General features: G+C 43.9%; 1 protein-coding gene across 8 annotated transcripts in view; it reads right to left on the reverse strand.

Annotated features, from left to right (window-relative positions):
* The window catches only part of LOC144146742 (uncharacterized), a 111,230-nt gene that overhangs the window by 48,589 nt on the left and 38,001 nt on the right, over window positions 1–24,640 (reverse strand). For 5 of the 8 annotated variants that reach the window (XM_077678707.1, XM_077678703.1, XM_077678681.1 and 2 more), the window contains exons 14-22: window positions 18,530–18,655; window positions 17,206–17,340; window positions 16,091–16,206; window positions 9,585–9,777; window positions 8,857–8,976; window positions 6,265–6,418; window positions 5,312–5,618; window positions 3,547–3,946; window positions 1,396–1,493 (exon numbers count right to left, since the gene is read on the reverse strand). In XM_077678707.1, the coding sequence (XP_077534833.1) occupies window positions 1,396–1,493; window positions 3,547–3,946; window positions 5,312–5,618; window positions 6,265–6,418; window positions 8,857–8,976; window positions 9,585–9,777; window positions 16,091–16,206; window positions 17,206–17,340; window positions 18,530–18,655 (1,649 nt within the window). The remainder of the gene's footprint in view (window positions 1–1,395; window positions 1,494–3,546; window positions 3,947–5,311; window positions 5,619–6,264; window positions 6,419–8,856; window positions 8,977–9,584; window positions 9,778–16,090; window positions 16,207–17,205; window positions 17,341–18,529; window positions 18,656–24,640) is intronic. The other 3 variants (XM_077678690.1, XM_077678698.1, XM_077678715.1) reach the window with 3 other exon arrangements.

The following is a 24,640-nucleotide window of genomic DNA, read 5'->3' on the forward strand; positions in this document are numbered from 1 at the left end:
TCAGCAACCTTTCTCAATCCATCGGTGTGCACACAACTTGGGAGGAAACAGAGTTTGTCCAGTGACAGCTAGAAAGCCTTTCCTACAGGCAGGTGCATCAAGAAACAACCAGCACACAGTTGACTGGCACTTGCACTAATTTATGTAAGGGTAGTGGTTCCAAGGTTGTAAGTAGTTTTCCTTGCAGGTCTTGAGTTCTGGCATGGCTCAAACACAAACGTGAAGCACCGTGTGGTGACCGATTCTACTGCACCCCAGCACCTTGGATGGACCGTCCATTTGCTTCTGCTAGCAATGCTCATTCAGAGACTCATTGAACAAGACGACATAGTAGCTAGTCGCTCTTCCGTATCTCTTGCCGCAGAGAGGACAGAAAGAATGGCCTCAAACCATGGCAAGCAATATGTGAGCATTTCTGCTCCCCGCACGTAAAAGCGATCGCCTCTTCACTGTCTGGAAACATCCTTATAAGCAATGCCTTCCCCTGCGGTGATGAGTGATTGAGTAGTGCGACGCTATAACCTTCAATATCCACAGGATTTCTGCATCCACAAGTTCACACTTCTTGCGTGCATCCATGAATTTGAGAACTGTGACGACGCTGGGTGTGACTCATTTGGTAGACATCCTGAGGCCGCCAGGAAGCTCCTTTACCATGCAGCTACCCCCAGCAGCTTGCATATGCTCACTATGTTATGGATTTTTTTTTTATGTGGTTCTTTAGTGCTGACTCCCTTACATCAGTGATGTAAAAGCACTTGCATCAAGCTTTGGATTTGCTTCGCACGGATTTGGCATGTCTGGCATTAACCACTCTTGGTAGTTGTCGTTCAGCCACGGCCACTGAAATTTGCATTTCCCGAGCACATTGCTGGCACGCACGTGTACTGGCCCAAACAACGCTATACTTGCAGAAAATGTCACGACACAACCACACACGCACACATTAGTGCTACACAGGCACAAAATGTCATGACTCGGCCACACAAGCTATACATACCACATAATGGCCATGTCTCTTCTCGACTGGTCTCTTCTCGACTCACACACAAAATGGTGAACAATCCAGTATCTGCTAGGCAGACGTTTACTTGACTTTGTACAAAACTTGACCATATTTTTAACAAGTTTAGAGCAGAAATTTAGGAGGGTTAAAATTTTCTCAAATGCAATCACTCCGTGATTATTAAAAATGAAGTTCAAGAAATTCAAGGATATTCAAAGGTCTGTAAAAACTTCTGGATTTTCAAAGACTTAAAAGTGCACTTTTCCAAGGATTGTAAGGGCCTGCACGAATATAAGGATGGTTGTAAGGACCTGCACGAAACTTGGAAGGAAAGTTCCCCATTGTCTCAGATGCCTGCACTGATGACATCTCGAAAATATCAGGCTCACCTCAGTGGCACTGCTGTCGAGAGAGAGGGGAAGCACGTTTTTTGGCTGCCGTTTCTTGCTTGTGCTTGCCTTCAGTTTCCGCTTGTCCAAACTTGAATCTGCAGGTTAATCACATGACAACCATCACCAAGGCATAGCTCCCACCCTTTCCATGACCACACGAGTTTATTCACCCTTAATTAAGTGTTTCAGACAAGCAGAACGCGTCCTCGTCAAAGCGTCCCCAAACTGCTTTGGACGAGCACAGCTCGTCCTACGAATAGGTTCGCCTCTTGAGTGTTCAGGACGAAAAGTGCTCGTCTATGGGAACACACTGCCTGTCACCAACCAGATGGAAGCACATACACCCTTTGCCAAAATTTTGTGGGCCAATCCTAGGCCTTCTCGACCCCAAAGAATTCAAAGAAACGGCCTTACCTTTAAATGTGATAAAAACATTTTGAGGCAGTAAGAAAGAAAGGTGTTTTTTCTAGCTTTCCTGCACGAAAAGTTTCAGCCTTGCTCGGGACGTAAGCTTGTACATTGAATTTTTTGCAGCCTGTGCGTTTACGGCTTGGTCCACAAAATTTTGACAAGGACTGTACTTCACGACTGGTTTTCTCCTGCAACAGGACCACAATTTTTGATTGAAAACATGGCGTACGGTGGCGGCAACACACACATGGCTCCAGCCAACCCCCCCAAAAAAAGTACATTTCAGCTTCTCGATCTTGTTCTAGTGAAGATGATTCATATATCGATGCTTATCTTCTATCTCAAAGTGAAGATAATGATGATGCTAAGCTGACCAGTTCTTCTGTTGATGACATCTCTGAAGCAAACATTACGAAAGCTCGTCAGCCACTCTGTATCATTCCCTGATTTGAAACTCTCAACCCAGTCCCGATGCTTACCCAGTGAAATAGCCAAAAGTTGACAGTCGCAGACACCTCGTCAAGGATGACTAGGTGTTTGCGACTTTTTTGTGTTTGGTTTGTATTTTATTAGCACCAAGCATCTGGTTTCCTATGCAATGTTCATAAATAAACTGTACTGTGTTGATTTGACCTAGTATGTAGTGTAAATATTTTTTTAACGTCAAATAGTTGCTTTTTAGCACAGTAGGATTTGAAATCAGAACTAAAAAAATTAGGCACATTTGGTGAGAAAATTAAAAAAATAAAACACTTAAAAAAGGGTTTCATAAATGGTGAATATAATAAACGGCACTCATACCATGCTTGACTATTTTATGCCATTGCCCTTAACATTGAAACTATGTCTTGCATGCTCAGATATTCCCGGCACAATGAAATTTTTAAGGGATAGGTGTTTCACAATAAGAACTACTGAAGCTGCACTGTGAGCCAATTTTTCATTTAACTTAAGTAACACGCATGGCATCAAAGGGGGACAAACAGCACTAAGAAGACTTAGACACTAATTTAAAAAACTAGCCAGTGTTCTGCCTCTAAGCAATGTTTGTGCTTAAACCTTTCAGTCAAGAATTATTATATTCACTGCAGAAAAATTTCATACTTAGAGGTTTAGCAGTGTCAAGTGTCTAGAAGTACGAAAAAAAAGTTCAGTCTCACGCAAATGGCGTCACTTCCTCATACGGACCACCATTACTCAATCCTGCTTTTCCCTATAAAAAATAATAAATATCCTAAGGCAGTTTACAAACAAGGAGGTGAAATAATAATTTCTGCACATGAAAGAGGTGTTTTTAGCCTTTATAAATGATTTACGCCACAGTAAAAAAGAACATAGGATGGCAACACACCGGAGCTCCCACAAAAATTGGTGGCGTCCATTTTGAAACGATGTTATGAGTGCGGTTCCGCCATTCCACATCACATGGTGCTACCTTTCACTTCCGTAGGTTTCGAACATCAGCCGCACCGCTCTGCCGCATGAACGCTTTTCGTTTTCACGAGGAAAACGACGAAGAAAGTCGCGTCTCCATATGGAGACACGGTGACTGAAAGGGTTAAGGGTAAGCGAAACCCAATGACTCTTGAAGTAGCCCGGATCACCTTTTGCGAGAAATTCATTATGCCTGCCAGCAATAAACTCACATAAGCTGCATATCACTGGCACCCAGTGCAAAAGAAAAGAAGTACTAGTGGGAAAACACCACTGCTTGCCAACATATCCTACCCCACTCACCACTAAATCCCAACGTGTCCAGTTCCTCCGAGATGGAAGCCGAAGAGTTGCTCTTCTCAGATCCGTCAGCACTGGTGCGGCTAGTTGCCGGCTGTGACACTCGCTGGCCTTCCTGGGCTCGGCGGCCACTGTCAGCTGGCAGTGAACAGCTCTCCTCAGTTGAACTCTGTGGAGACGTCTTGTCATTGGACTCAAAGCCAGCGTCAGTCGGCTGCGACGTAGTGGATGAGGAAGATGACGCATCCACTCTTCTCTGAATGTCTTTTTCGCCGGGGACCTGCCAGTCGGGCCGCTGGCTGGCAAGAGCAGCTGCCAACGCAGATGCAGCCACTACGGTGTTGGCCGTCAGTCGCTGAACCATGTCTTCGCCATGAAGCTCCAGCAACGATGGTGCCCGGACCTGCGGAATTACAAACAAGGCAGAGAGTACAAGCAGACCCATGAGAGGAATTCGGTAAGTTGGCAGCTTCACATTTATAGCAATGATGACGCTGCAGAGATACATGCTCACTCGCCATCCTCCCTTGTCAAGATTATGAGATACTCAGAATTTTACCAACATTCACAGTGCACCTAACTTAATTCCAGAAGAGGGAGCAGACCACTTAGATATTTTTTTTTTTAATTCACGCACATACACAAGGACAAAAGCAAGCTACAGTTTTCAGACCAAAGCAAGAAATCACCTTTGAAGAAAATTAAACAGTGCTCAGGACGACTGCTGTCCATGTTGCCGTCTACTTAGCTGTCTACTCTGGGAATTGGAACACCTCCGTTGTTTGTGACATTTGGATCAATGGCAAAATGTGCCGATGGTGACGCTTGTGGCATAGTTATTTATATCTCGCGACAATAGCTGGATGACGTTTAAACAAAGGTGCCTATTGGTTAACAGTGGTTGTCCTATACAGCAACAAAGAAGCAGTGCTCCAGAGCCACCACCCAGAGAAAATTCATGATGCAGCCTACAACTGCAGCAAGCATTGTAGAGCAAATATTTGATGCTTGTCACAACACACCTCAATGATCCAATAGAAAATGTTTGCCCTACCTCGTGTTTGCTGTATCAAAAATCAGAAAGGTGGCAAAAAGTGCTAATTCAGAAAGTAAGCAGACCTGCGATAACCTTGCACAACTGTTGTGCACTAGTCATCTTCACTGACCTGCTAGATCTTTCACAAACAAGAAATTGCATACTACAGTCACTTTCATTGGCCTGCTACAGACTCCATTACTTTGTTTCAGTACTACCACTGATGTGCTCTGAAGAGCACAAAAAGCACTTCATGATAGTGCTCTGGATGTTGTATCCTGCGAGATGTGAACTGTTTGTGCTGTAGAAGCCATGTGTGGCCACAGATTCCTTGCTTGTGGTACAAACTGTCTGCTACTCATCCACAGCCATCTCTTCCCATAAGATGGTCTTGGGAAGGAAGCCTTAGTACACACACGTTCTATTGGTTCCTTCAAAGGCTGTTAAGGGAACCTCGATTACAGAGGATGGCTCTACACAGCTGACAGCATAGACGTCTTTTTTTTTAAATTTCATTGTGTGGCAAGTAAATAACTACCCTTACCAAAACTTGTGAAACCTGGGCCACACAAAGCAAACCATGGTAGTTATGAGAAATCGAAATTTTAAAACAGGATGCAATTATTTCAACTTGATAACCCTGGCATAAAAGGTTTCAGAGCAATTGCAGCCTTTTATGCGGCATACTGATGCCCAGTAGCTTTCACAGACCAGGGCTCTGACGTAGCTTACCTGTGCCAACTGCCGTGCTGTTTCTGCTGATGCTTGAAGTGCTTTCGCTTGAGCCTCAAGCAGGGCCCACGCTCTGTCATTATCCAAACTTGCTAGCCTTGGCTCAGGCTTGCTGACAGCCCGAGAAGCTCCAATAGATGACCCGGTGCTGCTTGCAGGCAGCAGAGACATTTCAGTGCCTTCGTGTTTACGACGTCGGCCAGAACCTTGGTCAACCACCCTCGTGACAGCTTCATCCCGTCTTTGCAGTGGCCACGTTGCGGGACCAGAGTTGGCTGCCCTACCGACTGCCGCTTCTGGCTGTCTTCTGCAATTTGACAGGCGTCAATAAACATGCATGAATCAGAAATTAGAAATAGCTAAAAGCTACGGGGCACTGTAGCAGGGAGCTCCAAATCCAGACCACATAAGGCAGTAGAATTACGGAACATAGCAGTGTTGGCCAGTTCAAGTACTTTATCATTTATTGGGAAATGCGGCTTTACTTGTACAGACCTACTTAGGCTGCATTGCCCAAGCAAGCAGAAAACACAGGAGCACAATGGTAGTACACTCCACCTGGCCAGAGAATACTACGCAGAGTTTATTCAGCTTTTCATTGAATCCATTTGTGGTACTTCTAAATAGCCCTAAGATGACTGACTCGGGTACCCTAGCCACAGTCTTGTGCCAGTTGTGGTGCTTCCAATACCCCGTTCAAGACACACTGGTTCCATCTTGTCACATTCTCTCAAACATCAGTTACCAACGTATTTTAGTGATCCTCCCTCATGGCATACCTGTGTTGGCCACCTGTTAATCACTAAGGAGTCCTACTTACAAACCCACACAACTCTGGTGATGATGTTCGATTGAGGCCACTATTTCTTTCCTTCTAACCGATTCTAGCAATTTTTGCTCAGACGACCATAAAGTCCTGCCCCGACCCGCTATACTTCAGTACACACTGCTACCTTTTAGAGTCCGTCTCAGTTCTTGAAGCAACGGGAGCCCTCTTGGAGCCAGTGGCAAGGGTGCTGTCTCGTTCAGAGTCTTTTTCGAGAACAGAGGTTCCAGCCTCAGCTGACGTGCCTTCAGGCGTTGCTTCCTCTTCCTCCTGCAAGCCTGCTGCAAAGAGGCCCAGGACCAAACTTTGCGTCAACCCCAAGACAATCTGCCACAAGAAAGCATGTGTGCTATCTAGGACGCATACTGCAACAGGTCATGACAGCATTCCTTCCTCTGCTACTAATACAGAACCATTTGAATGGCTTTCTTTTCTTTTTTTTTTTTTAAGCTACAAATTATCAGCAGGAATGGGAAGTACTTTGCTCTGTTCTGAGATCCGAGATTGTAAAACGTTTGCTGATGAGTGCAAACGCGGCCCATAACACTAAATCAAGCCTGACAAACAGAATTGTACTTGACGTGTGAAACATCACACACTTTTTACCTTGCAAGCATTTTTATTTTGACCACCTGTAACTTCTGTCGATGGCAAAAACAAGCAAGAAAGAGGCAAGAGCTGTGAAGCTGAGCATGTGCATGACTTGCCATCTATACACACAAAAGTATAATTTTTACAGCAAAACTATGCCTTACTATGACCTAAAGGCGTATGCAAGGACTGGTGTCAAAGCAGTTGCATGAACAGTACACTGCCTTTAAAAAAAATGGAGATAGTGACACATGCCAAGCTCTTTAAGGATTCTTGCACCAGAGTGGTGTACGATATTTCACTCCACTGGGGCAAAGCACACATCAGCCAAAAAGTGCACTGCATCAACATCAGGCACCGGAGAATTACGTAATTCTCACTAAGAAATTAAGAAAGTCTGCTTTTTCCTACGCACTGCCAGATGTGTAATTGCGGCACATGGCTGGGTCATGCTAGCATTCTAGGCAGAAGCCGTGATGCCACTGTGAGACACGAGAAACTCATCACATTAAGAGGCCATGCAGACAAAACACAAGTTTGGTTCATTCGAAAGATTGCCTTGTTAAAATGATACTGATGCCATTTTTAACGTAAACTTCACTCCAATAAGCTACATAATTAGGACAAAATGGAATGCCCATGCAACTCCCTAGCTCATTTCCCATACTAGAACATATGACAACATATGCACACCCATGCGGTTGGCTGAGGCCGGAAAAAGCAAATGCAAGTTAGGCAGGGCCTATAAGCTTGCAGAACGAGCTATTTTCGTTGATTGATTGTGGGGTTTAACGCGCCGACGCAACGCAGGCGATGAGGCGCGCCGTAGTGGAGGGCTCCGGATTAATTTTGACCACCTGGGGATCTTTATCGTGCGCCGAAATCTCGTACACACGGGCGTTTTTGCTTTTCGCCTCCATCAGAAAAGCGGCCGCCGCGGCCGGGAATCGAACCCGCGACCTCGTGCTCAGCAGCGCAATGCAACGAGCTATTTTCACTTAAGTGTAATGAATATTCGTTTTATAGCAGAAATAATGGTAGGGGAAACAATGGAAGTTATGAAAGTACACATAAACCAGTGCATACTGCTGTTGGCACTGCGCTGACTATGCTTGTTATAGCTGCACAGCAGTGCGGCGCTTTGGGGTTGTCTCAGAAAACAGTGGCCGATTAGCGTAAGTGACATTGTCTTACATGACCCTACTTGTCGAACACACCCCATGTTTCACAAAACGATTACTACCTACCGCGACAAAAACTAGTCAGGTGCAAATACGATCGAAAACAAAGCAAAGGGGAATAGAGGTGGGGAGCAGTTTGGTGGCGTCATCTAGGAGGACTGGCGGTAAACAAGGCTCTGCAATATCAACACAGCGCCTTCGCTCTAGCCCGGCCGTGCCACAGTCCACTGCAGGCTGAACAGCGCATGTGAAGTTCGTTTGAAGACCTGTCTATGTGACGTTATGGCAGACGTCACAAAACCCATGATTTGGCGGGAGAACCAAAATTTTAACTTAAATTGATTAATTTCTCAGTGACTAAAGCATCACTTCCTGCCGGAAAAGCACTGGGGGCACTAAAAAATACAAAATCTTTCGAATAAAACAAACTTGTATTTTGTCTGCATGGCCCCTTTTAAGAAACGTGGCAGTGAGGCTGTGAATACCAGATTTGTTCCATTATTTATTTGCATTTTTTTTAGTGTTGTAGGGTCCATGCAGCTGACCTGGTAGGATTTACTTTTTGTGATCTACCGTATTTTTGCATGTATAACTCACCCCAACATGTACCCAAAACCCCCCTGTTGTGCCTTGAGGAAAACAAAATATCATCCCCGCATACTGCCCAAAAAATAAAAAAAATCTCCATATGGGTGTGCAGTAGCACAGCAAAAGAGAACCGGTGCAGGACTCGTGCATCATTTTCCGCTGTTCAAGGTACATTCTATCATCTGGAAGCAGGTAAGGATCCCAAATAAGCTCACAGTGTGTATGGAGTCAAGAATGCCCCTATGCACCATGCTGTTCTTTCCCTGTGTCACAACCTCTTCACAGTGTATATCCCTCCTTCTCCGGCAACACAACTCAACACAGAAACACGCATTCACACACATGCACCCTCAACACACCTGACAGAGTCCGGCGCCGCAACGCTTTTTTAGGAGAAGGAGATCCTGTTGGAGGTACAGTACTTAGGCTGAAGCTCGGAAGAGAACACTCGTCGTCGAGCTGCGTGCTAGTCAGACATGCTGCACCAGCAGAGACGTGCAGGAACAGAGCAATAAAATTAGCAGTCACGATCTCCACCATAGGTCCAGGGCAGAATTGGACTGCTCGCTTGAGGACGAGGGTGTAAAATTGCTGACAGCATGTAGGTGAGGCAGATTTTAAGCACAAAAGTACCAGTGGAATGGTGAATTTAGAATGACCTTGGGTGGAATGACCCTACGTCTCCCTCTCTCGCCCTCCCAAGATCTGTCAATGCTGCATGCTGTGTGAATACCCGAAGATGAGCCGAACCCATCCTGATGCTGCGCTCAGAGCTCAGAAATAATTACAGTAACGTTAGCAACAACGAAACAAAAAATAATGTAGCGAAATACTGATTTCATCAAGACTGATGCTCTGTCCTTAACAGAAATAAGTTAGAATACCTACAAAAACCCACACGCACACTTGTTTTGGCATTGACCAGTACCACCAAGTGCAGAGCACGTATTCTTTTGCAATGCGAGTAACCTGCTTTGATTTGCTGCTTCCCAACTGTGCCGACATGAATGGAAACGCATTGATGAACTTCTTTCAGTTGCTCTTGCTTGCGGCATCTCTTTCCCCCTTAGAAGACAAAGGTACTTGCTTTTAATGCTCTTTTTCTTCCAGGCTGCGGCAATGGTATTTGGGCTCGGCATGAGATGATGTGAGGGCTCCTCCCCAGGAAGCGATGCTCCCGAAGCAGTGGTGCTGGGCTTAGGACTAGAGTCTGTCTGGGGAATCGTCGACTCTTCAGGAATGCAGCTGAGCGCGTGCACACCTCCAAATAAGCCGGCTTCCTGAAATAACCGATGCTTATTATGTCAGGATTTATGCAGCGCATTTCAGAGCAAATAGCAGTGTAATGCAAAGTCTTATACCCCTGCTACACTAGGGTCCAAATGTCATTTGAACCAAATGTCATTTGACTCAAATGGGTTGCTTCGAATGGCATTCAGAATCCGCCGTGCTACACTACAATTTCGATGGCATTTGAAAGCTTTCACAACTGTTCGCTGTGCTGTAGTGCCGCTGTTGTTGCCCCGTTCCGTTTTCGTACACTAATACAACAATCAAACTTAGGAGCAGTCCGAGGCAGTAAAATGATATCAAATTAGAAGAAACATCAGTTTTGACTCTAAATATGGCTGCCTTGCGTTGTTTTTGTTTGTTTGTTTTGCAACTGACCCACTTGTTTTGAGAGTATGAAAATTAAATATGTTGATTTCGTATTTTAAGTAAATAAACAGTGAACAAAGTTTCACAAACAACAATATTTTGTTTGTTTTACGTACGGAAGTATTATATTTTTTATTGCCGATCGAAGACGCTGCGCTGCGTCCGATAGTGCTGGAAATGGCATTTGAAATCTTAAATGTCTTTCTCGGTGCTCATTTGACTCAAATTTCATTTGAGCCAAATGGCATTTGAAAACCTAGTGTAGCAGCACAACTTGGCATTTGAGTCAAATGACATTTGGTTCAAATGACATTTTGACCCTAGTGTAGCAGGAGTATTAGTTATAACATGACATAAGCTGCACACTCACCTGAAAACAACAGTACCTACCAGAAAAGCGACAACTAGTAAGTTCATGAATAGAACATTCTCACTTTACTAATGCGGCCCAGACACTGCACCTTTGCTCACTGCTGATTATGACTGGTGAACATAATGATGTTAATTAGTTCATTTTAGCAGCTCCAACGCAGAAATGAAATCACACATAACAGTGTGTTGCTTAGTGACAGCCATGGGAACAAAAATTATGGCAAGATTATGGACAAGATTATGGCTGATATGAATTTTAGGATTATACGAATTCAAAAAATTCCCCAGACAAAATGCACTGCATACAATGGGCTAAATTTTGGGTGTTACTAATGCATTCTCAGGCAGTGGTGGATGGTGCAAATCAGTACAGGAAAGGCTTGATACAATCATGGCTGATACGAATTTTAAGATTATATGAATTTAAAAAATTCCCCAGACAAAATGCATTGCACACATTGGGCTAAATTTTGGGTGTTACGAATGCATTCTCCTGCACTGGTAGATAGTGCGAATCAGTACAGGAAAGGCTTTAAAGGTACCCTGCAGCCCTAACCATCGACTACTTGGAATGTTTTTTGGGTAAGGTCTATTGTCCCAGCAATCTCCTCCCACAAGAATTATGAAAATCCGTTCACTATCACCAAAACTACGCGCGGTGAAAAATCACACGTAACTGTTCCTTCTCAACTCGATCGTGGAAAACGCGACGAAAGCTGCGCGCTCTCTCCCGGATAAGGGGGCGGCTCACGGCGTTCTCTTTGGCGGCCTTCAATATATCACAGGCCGGGGAGTTTTAGCCTTTTCTCTGCAACATGGAGGGGTCTATTTCCGTTCTGGTGCCACAAAAGAGCAAGCATGGCTGCCTGCTCGCAAGCGCACGCTCAGGCTGGTATAGTGTTTTTGAAGCAATAAATGTATCTTGTCGAGTGGTCTCGTTGAAAGGGGAGTATTCAGTTCGTCACTCAAACTCCGCGCGCACTCAAAACACAAAAGAAACGGCAAAAGCTGTGCGTACAGGTTCAGGCATAGAAGAGTTTGGTACACGCCAACGACGACGGATCATCACAGGAAATGCGAGAAACAAGCCGCAAAGTTGACCAGCAACAGCCAATAGGACAGCCATGGCCGCAATGACGTCATTCAGACCATGCCGTCAGGGGTGCATAATGAGAAAAATTGGAGAGCGCAGTTGGTTTTTCCACATCTTTCATAGCGATTTGCGCGCTCACCGTTTCACGTGCACATGTAATATTTGGCTCAGGTATTACTGGCAGTGTAATCTAAACATCGTGTAGGTTTACTTGCACTGCTCAAAAAGTGTTGCAGGGTCCCTTCAAGGGGGGACGTGGCAGGGAAAACGACTTTTTCATTTATGAACCAAATTGAATCAAATTAGGAGCATTAATGTAATGAACCATTCTGACAACAAAACTGAAATCGGTTTAAGGATACCTTCTATACTTTTTAAGTTAGAAGACTAATTACCTGAAACTTCCATTCAGCATAATTAACTAATCAGGAAAGAAGTCGACAAGATTTTTACGTCAGTGTGATCAGAAATCTCTATTCTGTGCAAGGAAGACATTAGAAGCAAGGAAGCTATTGCATTTTATCCTTTAGGCATAAGGAAAGAACAAGAAAAGTTTCACCATCCTCTTGAAATCACAAATGTTTCATGTCAGAAAGAAAGTGAAACTTCTGTCTTTCTTTTTGGATACCTAAAGGAAATAAACCAATAACATAAGAGCTTCCTTGCATATAATAGACCTTCCTGATCACACTGACAAAAATCGTGTTGAGTTCTTGCCTAATTACTTAATCTTGGAGCGACTTTGTGAAGGTAATTAGTCTGATAACCCAAAATGTATAGAAGACATTTTTATAGAAGAAGATACTAATTAGCAATTGCAGTTTTATAGCGAATTATGTGACAAACAAGAATTAGTCGAGCTCTAGCCCTTTGCTCAACAGCCAGGCAAGAAGCATTTTTTCAGGTGTCTCTAAGATGTGTGTTTTACAAGGTTCAGTTGGGGTGAACACTATATTTTTATTCTTTACATTCTCGTGGCATTCACCGCAATTTCACACAACTTTCTAATATGTCGTACCTTAGACAGTGCCTGCATTACTAGTTCTCTAACACCTAAGGAAGGTAACCATTATCCAAGAAACAAATGGTGCCAAACAAGCAGCAAAAGAGCTTGTGCAAACGATAAGGTCTTGTACTGGCCCCTTGGTCAAGTTAGGGGCCCCTATATTTAATGAACAAACCATTCTTTCTTTTTTTAACAAATAAATGCGTTTTTTCACCCTCCCTCTTATGATGAACCTATACACAGCAAAGCATGTTGTTGGGTTCTTCATACTTACGACGTAAAACTGCGCACATGAATGGGACAGCAAAAAAGAAGAGACAGGACGAGCACAGACTACGTTATTGAAAAAACGTACGTGCCTATATACCCTCACTAGCACATGCGCACAAACGTAACCATCTTTATCATATGAGAGACCGGTTCAAAAATTTATATTCATTTCTATACGAAGATATGGATGGTTCACTAATACATTGTTTGCAAGAAGGCCTCAATTAGCTCCCTTCCCACCTGTTCCCGGCTTTTGCTCAGTCCCTTAGTCTGATCCAAGAATGGCTCGCATGGCTGGGGAGGTGGAAGCCAGTTTTGTTTCTCATGGACAACTGGAGTTCCCTTAGGCGGTCGTTCAAACAGCAGCCCATTTGGCCAAAGGAAACCCTCCCGCATGTGAGTGGAGTCATACACAACTCCCGTAATGCACCTCCCATATGGCAAAGTATGCTTCTTGGGGCATAGGCTAGCCAACTTATGAGGGGCAGAAAAAACAACTGGCACTTGGTGCCTGTTGGCCATGTTTTTCCGGTTGCATGCCACTCGATGGACATAGGGGACAAGCACCGGTTTCTTACGCCTAAGGCTGTCTGTCCTTTGGACTGTACTGCCTTTCACCTTCTGTAATAGACTCGGCCACCACTGTCAAAACCTGTAAGGGAAACCCAGCCGCAAGCAACCTGGCAACTTGAGCGGCGAAGCCTTTCTGATTCTTGTGTGATGATTGATTGATTTGATCTAGGGTTTAACGCGCCGATGCAACGCAGGCGATGAAGTGCGCCGTAGTAGAGGGCTACAGATTAATTTCGACCACCTGGGGATCTTTAACGTGCGACGAAATCTCGCACGCACGGGCGTTTTCCCCGTTTGCCTCCATCAGAAAAGCGGCCACCGCGGCCGGGAAATCTTTTGTCATGGCATGACTTCGTTAGGGCTCCTTGAAGACAAGAAGCAACTGCCCTTTTTACAGCCTCGGAGTGTGCAGACCCATACGGCAACAACCTCTTTCGCACTCTCGGTTTATAAATACGTGGCCTGATGAAAGCGTGATGGTAACGTCTAAAAACTGCAAGCAGTCAGTTAGGCAACTCATGGGTGAAAGACAAGCCTTTCCCCGATCGCCGAAACCATTTAAAACCTGGTTAACAACAGTGCGGTAAGTTAAAACAGGTGAGGGTTTTAAAAAAATCAAGAAATTGTACCATATCTAAAGACTTTAAAGGAGCCATGAAGAGAAAATACAACTTTGTTTAATTTGAAAGAACTAGGATTCAGTATCTCACTCAGCTCCATTAGAGCCACAAAAGATGTTTTTTTAACGAAAAAAAAAAGCAAGAAGTATTTAAAAACTTTCAAATTTTGCGCCACAGTGACGTGTTATCAGCAAGAATGACGTCATACGGGCCAACAATAAAACAATTTTCAGTGCGTTAACTGCACGTTAGCATTCAAGTGATGCGGTCAAACGGAACTAGAGGCCCCATTACAGACGTCCAGTCATGTGTCGTCGCGACAGGTCAGTTAGGCGGCCGCCAATCGCACAAACAAGGTTCCATGACGTCATAGAAAAGTTGCGGGGAAATTGGCTAGGGGGTCGCGACTGCTTCACACGTTTTCTTTAATATCTCCGTTATTTGTTCGAAGATTGCGATGATATTGGTATCATTGTTATCGGGACTAAGCAGTCTTTCTAATAAACCCAACTTGTATTTTGTCGTCACGGCTCCTTTAACCCCTTTCCCTTCACCAAGGTTGCACTCCAGATTTAGATCAATACTGGCTAAAAAAATTTCGCAAAAAACCAATGCCACGCTTGATCTAATGCACACACCCTACGTTTACTTCAATTTTATCTGCAGTCTGCGTTTGTTGCTTGTGCAACGTGTCGTGTGTGCAATGGGTCACACGAAGAGCTATCACAGGGTTCGTATAGGCTTCAAAAGCAAAAATTCAAGGGTTTCCAAGGACTTTCAAGGACCAGAAAACACATTTTTAAGGTCCCCCTCTATTGTTTTATCTGGGATTATTTAGAACTTTTTCAACACAAGGCAACAGTTTTTTATTGCACAATACCTAAGCACATTATTGCACATTTAGATAGCCGCTAACGGGTGCGTGAATGCTCCCCCAGCTTTATTTTTCATTTCATGGTTGGTATTTAGAGGTTTTTCTTTTTTCTTGGTGTTTTGCTCAGGCTGTTTAATTTCAAAACTTAGTTAATGTTGCCTGCATCTCCTGCTTTATCAGCAAGAGTATCAATTGAAATTAAATCAGCAAGTGTTGCTGCAAGGCAGGACGAACTATGTACATGTACACCATTTGCACGTAAAAGCAAAGCAGATGGAGCGTATGAGGCATAGCAAACATGCAATGAGCGAGCATCCATAGACTAGACGGAAGATGCAAGATAGAGAACAGAAGCCGGCTTTCACTGGATTGTATTGTGACACGAATTGGATTAAGAAGTGCCTGCTCCCAATGTTGCCTCGTAATAATGAAAATCCACCAAACTTGTTGTAATTTCACGCAATACACTGAAACTTGAGTGTTACAATGTTTCTTTATATTTGTTAACACCTAAAATCCACGACAAACACTTTAAATTCTTGTGAAAAGACAGGGCCATTGATTCTCTCCAGAAAAATCAAGGATTTTCAAGGACCTTTTAAAAATTCCAGGACTTTCCAGGCCTTGAAATTGACACTTCTAAATTCAAGGGTTTTCAAGGTATTCAAGGACCTGCGCAAACCCTGCCTCAGGTGTGAGATACAAAACCAAAGTCATTTTCAATCTGTGATTTAGCATGCTTCTGAAATAATTATGCAACAAACTTGGTTTAGTTATATGCTAGCAAACAAACATGGTGCAAAACTGTTTTGAGAAATTCGTGTTACAACTCATTTCAAGACCGCTTTCTTGAACACTATGCACCTGCCGGATCAGCTGTGAGGACGGAGGGGTCCTGTTCTTTGTTATAAAGGAGCAGTTGCTAATAAAACATGGTAGTGAATTACATGAAACTTGAAATGGTTTATACAAACATGGTATGAGTTCTTTTGCAAAGCAAGTATAAGAGAGAGTGGCAGTTGTTTTTCAGGACCTTAATTGTCCTGTAAGACGCAATAAGTAAGGTAACAGTGCAGCATTATTAGTGCATAATTGCTGCATAATAATAAATATTGGCTGCACTAACATGATCGTTGGTTTCCGCCGTTCCCTCCACATTGTGAGCAAGGTATTCATGAATGGAATGCTGCATCATCCTCGCAGCTTCGTGCTGTTCCCAAGGGGGTGCTGGAACTTTTTCTGCTAAAATAAGTGTGAAAGAAAGAAAGGGATTATAGGCATAAAATTTATTTAATGATATTATGCACAAAAGCATTCCTGGCCCTGTTTACCATGCAGAGAAAAATATATTCATTATCGGAAGAAATTTTTCTGAAATTTAAGAGACACTTCACAACAGCAGTTGGTAAACAAGCTACCAAGGAACTTAAATGTTGTATTTATGAATATGACAATACACAAAAATCCCCAATTCACTGATACCCAATACTAAAAATCTAGAGAAAACAGATTAAGCTCCAAAAGACGTCTCCACTGATGTTTCAGTAGTGCCTAACTTTGAGTTAATATGTCTACTTAAGGGGGCTCACTGGTCTTTAACCAAAAAAGTTTATTTTTGCAGTTATGATGATGAAAATTGGGAGGCACATGTAGTTTCTCATTCTGATTGTAGATATAAAATTTGTTTTTGAGTAAAATGATTATATTCAAATTTATTTGGATTTTTATATTCAATTTTTTGACAGCCTTTGTAAAAAAACTGCTGGAGGGATGCAGCTAAACAGGGAACCAGTGAACTGTGCACAAATCAAAGAGTGCAATAAGACTAACATTATTGTTCTATCTGGTCTGTAGCAGAAGTTACGACCATTTGAAGTTTGGGCCTGGAAGGTGGCAACCAAAAAAACCGGTTTTGCCTTCCAGGCCCAAACTTCAAATGGTCATAACTTCTGCTACAGACCAGATAGAACGATAATGTTAGTCTTATTGCACTCTTTGATTTGTGCACAGTTCACTGGTTCCCTGTTTAGCTGCATCCCTCCAGCAGTTTTTTTACAAAGGCTGTCAAAAAATTGAATATAAAAATCCAAATAAATTTGAATATAATCATGTTACTCAAAAACAAATTTTATATCTACAATCAGAATGAGAAACTACATGTGCCTCCCAATTTTTATCATAATAACTGCAAAAATAAAGTTTTTGATCAAAGACCCATGTGCCCCCTTAAGTATTTTGTACCTGTTTCCAAAGATTGTTCCCGTGGCACTCTCTGAAAAGATGACCCATGATCGTCTGGCTGTGGTGAACGGGCACTCCCAAAAGTAGTGACCACTTGGTGGAGCCTCTCAGTGACGTCGGCAGCTTGGCACTCACCTAGAGACAAAGACAAGAAAACGAAGAATGGCAGTAGCAAGGCATTCACTAGGGTGAAATATGCAGTTAGATGCCTGCACTAAGATTTTGTTGGCCAAAGGGATGAGCTAAACTCATCATTGCCCATCACCCACCAGAGGCAAACTGGGCTTGATTGACCATGCACCAAAACATGATGTACCAATAGAAGAAAACACTAGGAACACCATTGGTCAGAAAATTATATGACCGCAGGCAATCAGATTTTAAAAAAAAATTACAAGGACACCTACCTAAGCCCTCCTTATGATGCCGTGATTTGCGGAAGCATTATGTCCGATTGCCAAACCTGTCCCCTCGTTATTAACATTAACACTACCTTTATTCTTCTGCAGCTTTTTCTTCTCTCAGTTACTCTGACTTGGGACATACCAGCGTTGGCATCGCCAAGCAAAGAGGACATCATAGACAAATGAAATGCGAACCGGAAAATATGAACCAGAACACGCAAAATTAAAAATACTGTTCGTTGAAGTCCAACGATAGTGCACTATTGGTATTTTTGGAAAGCCACATTTCCCAACTGAGCTTTTGTAACTATGCCACACGTCAGTTTGACTAGCATGGAAAGAGATCGCACTATTTGTGTGTTCTGGTTCATATTTTCGTGTTTGCATTTCATTCGTCCATGACTGTACATTGCTCCTTGCTCAATTGCTACTCCTGTAATTAGCATGCTCAAATTACTAATTTAGGCTTACGTCTCTAGTACAGGCTTCTAAATCGAAGGCCACAACGCATTCGCAAGGTCCCCGTTTAGATGGCTTGTGTTGCTGAGCTGTGGTGGAGTCGGAGGATGTGTGCTAGACACACACTGGAGGTCCCTCGTTCGAATCACACACAGACCGACAGATTATTCTATATAGCAGGTCTCAGTCGATGCCATTTTTCAGTTCAGCTGTTTGCAAGAGCAGTTCGACAAAATGTGCAACAATCTTTCAATGTAATCGTACATAGTTGGCCATTCCCTAAGAATCATGGGACAAGTTAAATATGCAAAGCATGGTGGCGACAGTACATATAGTAGTCGCCTGCTGCTGAGGTATAAAATGCCTGAAGTACTTCCTTGCAGGCTTAAGCAGGAGATAAGGCGTGGCAATTGTGATACGAATGAGGCTAAGATTGGACTACAATTTCATGAGCAACATACCAGGGCTTGGCACCTGTGAGGAGACATTGCAGCCCAACAAGCGCAGCTGTTCATCCAGCGTTTGGTTGAGGGCAGCTGTCAATTTTGCAAGGCCAATGACCTGCTCCGTTGGCTCATAGTGAAACTCTGCATTTAAAGAAAGCAAGGCAGCGAAAAAGAAATCAAAAAAAGCAATTTCTTACCGGGTTTGCCCAATAAACAAAGTAAAAAATTAAAATTCTTAGAAAATATGTGTACATGCACTTCTGCACGCAGAAATATACTGAAACGGAATTGGTATTTCTGCAAAAAGAAAAACAATGAAAATATAATTACAGTAAACACTCATTTTAATGAAACCACTTTATTTTAATCCTCGCCTTATTTCAATGTTTCCTGGTGCCCACTGTAGAGTAGAGAGCACATCACATCTGCTTTAAACAAAGCAAATCACTAAAACAAAGTCAGTTTTCTGTACCAGGGACTTCGCTATAACGAGGGTTTACTGTACATCATAACATCAAAAAAGTCCGAACATTTGCCGTTTATTACGGGAAATACCAATGGTGGTGCCAATATAGCACCATCAAAATAATCAGCACTTTTCATAGAACTCTGCAGCCTTCACTTGCACTAGATGCAAACAAACAAACAGAAAAAATCTGGCAACCCTCCTTTTATGTGCCACTTGAATCAATTTCTCAAAAATGTCCCTGCTCTACATGTAAAAACACTGCATCCCTTGTGAGATTGCGGCAAGGCTGCATCATGACAGCGGCATGCGTCAAGCCTTTCTCAAACCTTGGGCACACACATTCCCGTCTCTGCTCTTCCCTTGTGCAATGCGGTTTCGGCTTTGTCATGAATCAACCGCCCTAAACTTGCAGGCTAACAAATTACACTAAAATGCAATAGCAACTGTCTTGTGCTGAACTTTCGAACAGCATACTATCGAACCCGCCATTTGTCACACTAACTTCCAAGCCACAACACGAGGCAGACGAAATAAAAACAATTGGCAACAAAAACTAACAATTTACTCTTCTCTATGTTATAAAAATTTGCGCCAATCCTCAGCAACCAGCTACCTGTCGTAACAGGGCTACAAAAACAAGTGTGAACTGATCTTAAAACAACACAAGGAATTAATGTTCTGATAACTTCTTTGGTGGGGTTTTTTGGCGCAAGGGCATCTAAGGCCAAGAGCGCCATTGCTGCGATGAGGTAAAAATGTGCTAATGAAATGAGTGCAAATAGTGCATAAAATTACTTCGGTGTAAAGGGCCGGATCCAAAAGATGAGTGAGGAGTGTGATGAGGCATGGAATGAGCTAACGGTGTATAGGGCCATGGTAAATAGAACCCTACGGATGAACAAGGTAATGAGGTGGACGAGAATGCTACTTTCTAAAACAAACCTGCTTTAAAAAACCGATATCATCAAGGTATTCTAAAACTCTGCTGAACTCGAACGCAGGACAGTCTGATAAAAACATTGCAATGTGCCGTGGCATATTCTTACGGTACATTTCCGGGAAATAGCGTCTCCTTTCTGGTTCCATGGCCGAGCACTCAACCAAAACATGGAGGACTGAAAGACCCTCGCCACATCTGGCACAGTTTGGCGGCTGGTCACCAGTCAGGAGGTAGGAATGCGTGCCATGTGTGTGTCCTATTCGTAGTCTGCATCGCCAGACCTCAAAGGCCCTGTTTTTTTCCCTGGCAGCTGATCGGCCGATTAGAGGTTGTACCAAGTGGAGCTTGTTGTTTACTTCTCCGTCCCATTCTTTCTGCCAGAGCTGAAGGAGTATGTGTTTTACTGCTGGTTTCATATCCAGGTAAGGTACTTGCGTGATGTCAATACTGGTTCTTTCAGCTGCTCTGGCAGCAGCCTGGTCGGCTTCCTCGTTGCCAGCTATGCCACAATGACCAGGAACCCAGCACACTATGATTTCTAAATTTAGCTGGTGTGCTTTGTACAGAGCTTTAAGAAGGGCAGTAAATGTGGGATTCTTGGGGCCCTTTCCTGTGGACAGGGCCGTGACAACACTGAGTGAGTCTGTGAAGATAACAGACTTTTGTGTTTTGCTTGTGATAATGTGGTCCACAGCCAGATATACTCCGTGTGCTTCTGCTGTAAATATGGTTGTGTTTTTATGCATTGTTTTTGCTATTGAAAGATGCTGTCCAACTACTGCACAGGCCACAGCCGATTTGGTTTTCGATGCATCAGTGAAAAACTGAGCAGCCTTGTACTTGTCTTGGAGGTATGCGAAGTGCTGTTTGACTTCCAATAGTGAGCCTTTCCTGTCTACTTGTCTAAATGAGGTGTCGCATGATATGATGCTTGTATCCCAGGGTGCCACGCATTCATCTGGGGTCATTTTGAGGGTGTCATCAAACGAGATCGATAGTTTTGTAGAGAGGGAATTGATCAGCAGTGGAAACGGTTGAGCTAAGGAAGGTCGATTTGAAAAGAGCAGCATTTTTGAGTTATCTCTAATCAGGGAGTCACACGGGTGCTCGGGCTGTGACGTAACCTTCAGGGCATAAATAATACCAATAAAAGTTCGCTGGTACTCCAGAGACCAACAGTCTGATTCAGCATAGAGGCTCAGTACTGGACTAGTGCGGAAGGCCCCTGTGGCCAACCTGATGCCCAGATTGTGGATAGGATCAAGCATTTTCAGTGCAGTGCTAGAGGCTGACCCATAAACTATACATCCATAATCTAGGCGGGACAAAACAAGACTTTTGTACAGGTGTAGTAAACACTTCTTGTCAGTGCCCCATTTCATGTGTGCTAGTAACTTAAGCACAGTCATTGCCTTCAAACACTTCAGTTTCAGATGCTTCAGGTGGGGGGTGAACGAGAGTCTCGAGTCGAAAATCAATCCGAGAAACTTATGTTCTGTTTTAACAGGAAGCAGCTGTCCATTTAAGTAGATTTCTGGTGCAGGGGCAATGCCCCTTTTTTTCGAGAACAGTACACAGGCACTTTTTGAGGGGTTAAACTTGAAGCCATTCTCATCTGCCCATTTGGACAGCTTATTCACCGACAGCTGAATTTGGCGTTCACAAAAGGAGAGATTGCAGGACTTGAAGCCAATCTGCACATCGTCAACATACACTGAGTAAAACATGGTTGGCGGAAGTACAGTGCGTAGGGAATTCATTTTTACAATGAAAAGTGTGCAGCTCAGCACACCTCCCTGTGGCACCCCTGTCTCTTGCGTGAATGGTTTAGACAGAGTGCTGCCTATCCTTACACGAAATGTCCTATCAGAGAGGTAGCTTTCGATTGTTTTAAGCATGTTTCCTTGTATCCCAAGGGCACAAAGATCTCTCAATATACCAAACCGCCAAGTAGTATCATAGGCCTTTTCAAGGTCAAAGAATACAGACAGAAAGTACTGTTTATGCGCGAACGCATATCTTATTTGGGACTCCAAGCGCACAAGTTGGTCAAGCGTCGATTTTTGTTCTCGAAAGCCACACTGGAATGGATCCAGGAGCCTGTTTGATTCTAGAAAATGCATTAATCTTCGGTTGATCATTTTTTCAAATACTTTGCACAAACAGCTAGTCAGAGCTATAGGTCTGTAGCTAGATGCAACTGCTGGGTCCTTCCCTTCCTTCAATACTGGAACAACAATGGCCTCTTTCAGCCTTGGAGGAATATATCCATTGTTCCAGATCCTATTAAAAAGAGATAGTAATGCAAGTTGAGTTTCTGGGTGCAAGTTCTTGACCATTTCATAGTGAATATTGTCAGGTCCAGGTGCTGCTTTACCAAGTGCATTTAGGCAAGCTTCGAACTCAGCAATAGAGAACTCAGCGTTATATGCCTCACTTGGAGGTGATTTACGATGAAGTTGCAGTTTTTCTTCCCTACGTTTCAATTTAAGAAACTTGGCTGAGTATTGCGCTGCACTTGAAACCGACTCAAAGTATGCTCCCAGTGCATCTGCCTGATCTTCCAGAGTGCCACCAGCATTATCAACTAAAGGGCGGGGGCAAGTCTGCTGCCCCTGCAGCTTGCGTATCCTATTCCATACTTTATTTTGGTCGGTGTAAGAGTTAATGCCCTCTATGTACTTCTCCCAACTCTCACTTTTTGCTATCCGTCTCACTCTTCTCGATTGGGATTTGATGCGTTTGAAGTTTATGTAGTTTTCAGTCGTGGGAGAGTTACGGAAGAGGCGCCATGCTGCATTTTGTTTTTTCCTAGCACTTTGGCAGTCCTCATTCCACCAAGGAATCGGCTTTCTTTTTGGGTTACCAGAACTTTGTGGGATACATTCACTAGCGGCTTCAATTATGTGCTTTTCGATAAAGGAAAGTGCGCTGTCAATGTCCAGTGAATCTAGATAGTCACGTGGAAGACAGGTGAGCTGTCGAAACTTTTTCCAGTCAGCAGACCCCATCCTCCATCGTGGTACACTGTTCTGATCATGTGTCGACATTACCTTTTCTTTCAGCACGATTGGAAAGTGGTCGCTTCCATAAGGGTCATCCAGGACATGCCAGTCCAGTAGTGGGAAGAGAGTAGCAGTGCAGAGAGCTAAGTCAACTGATGAGGATGTTTTGTGCGTGGGACTGAAGTATGTGGGCTTCTTTTTGTTCAATATGCAAGCTCCAGTGGAGACTAGTAATTTTTCTATCATTCGCCCTCTTGAGTCGTAGTTTTCACAGCCCCAGAGAGGATGATGGGCATTGTAGTCTCCTGCTATTATGTATGGCTCTGGGAGCTGGTCCATTAGATTTTCAAATTCAGATTTCTGTAGTCGCTTGTCTGGGGGAACGTAAATGGAGCAAATTGTTATTAGTCGCTGCAACCATATAACTCTCACGGCTACAGCCTCTAGTTCAGTCCTGAGTTTAACTTCCTTAGCTGTGGTTGACCTATGAAGGATAATAGCCACACCACCCGATGGTTGGTTGGTGTTTTGCCTGTCCTTTCTGTATGTGATGTACTGGGGTAAAAAGCCTGTGTGTTTGCTGCTTAAGTGGGTTTCTTGGAGACACACTGCCAAAGGTGCATGCTCCCAGAGCAGCTCTTTAACATCATCCAAGTTTTTCAGAAGCCCCCTGCAGTTCCACTGCAGTACACTACAAAAAGCCATTGCTAGTATTGAGACGTTTGTTACTAAAGACAGGCTCAGCTTGTTAGCTGCCAGAGCCTTTTCCAGTAGGAGACACCTTAGGGAGCTCTGCTTTTTTGGTCAGTTCCTGGGAGTTCGTACGTTCCAGAGGTTTGTGGCGATCCTTCGGCGTGATTGACGCAGAGGATGGCTCACTTGTGTCCATAGCCTCCAAAGAAGGCTTCTTTGTTGACGGTTTGAGACCTGGGGCCTTGGCTGGCCTCCGGTTCTCCTGTGAAGTTACGACCGTCTCAGTGGTGTTAGTCAGCTGTGCAGACCGCGAGGCTGCAGCTGACACATTGGCCGTTTTCGGGCCACCATTTCCTTGAGGTGCAGCAGGTGTCGCTGTTTGCACCTGGGGGGCTGAAGATGTCTCCTCAGGCCCTCTCAACGAGGTCCCTGATTGGACAGTTGCCGCACGTGACGCCGCCCCCTGACGCGCCACGTCGGCGTATGCTATCTTATGCGTGATAGCGAGACGCCTGCGTGCTTCGGGGTAAGAGATGTTTTCTTTTACTTTCAACGCAATGATTTCTTTTTCTTTTTTCCATTGCTGGCATGAGCGTGAGTATGCAGCATGGTCACCGCTGCAGTTGACACAGTGTGGTGGGGCAGTGCAGCTTTCCGACACGTGGTCGGTTTTGCTGCATTTTGCACATGTCTGCTTACCCCTGCAACTCTGTGATCCGTGGCCAAATTTCTGACAAGTATAGCACCGGTGCGGGTTGGGGATGTAAGGTCTGACTCGGATTTTCAGGTAGCCAGCTTCTACGGTCTCCGGGAGAACCGTTGTGCCAAAGGTGAGAACAATGTGCTTGGTGGGGATTTCTTTGTTTTCGCGGCGGATGACTATCCGCTGAACTTTGATGACATTTTGCTCATGGAAGCCTTCAAGAAGTTCATTTTCAGTAAGGTCTAGGAGGTCTGCTTCACTTATGACACCACGCACGGTGTTCATGGAGCGGTGAGGACTGACAGTAACAGCGTTG

This window comes from Haemaphysalis longicornis, unplaced genomic scaffold (genome assembly GCF_048455015.1).
Source record: "Haemaphysalis longicornis isolate Haplotype H1 unplaced genomic scaffold, Haemaphysalis longicornis Haplotype H1 scaffold_1, whole genome shotgun sequence".
NCBI lineage: Eukaryota > Metazoa > Arthropoda > Arachnida > Ixodida > Ixodidae > Haemaphysalis > Haemaphysalis longicornis.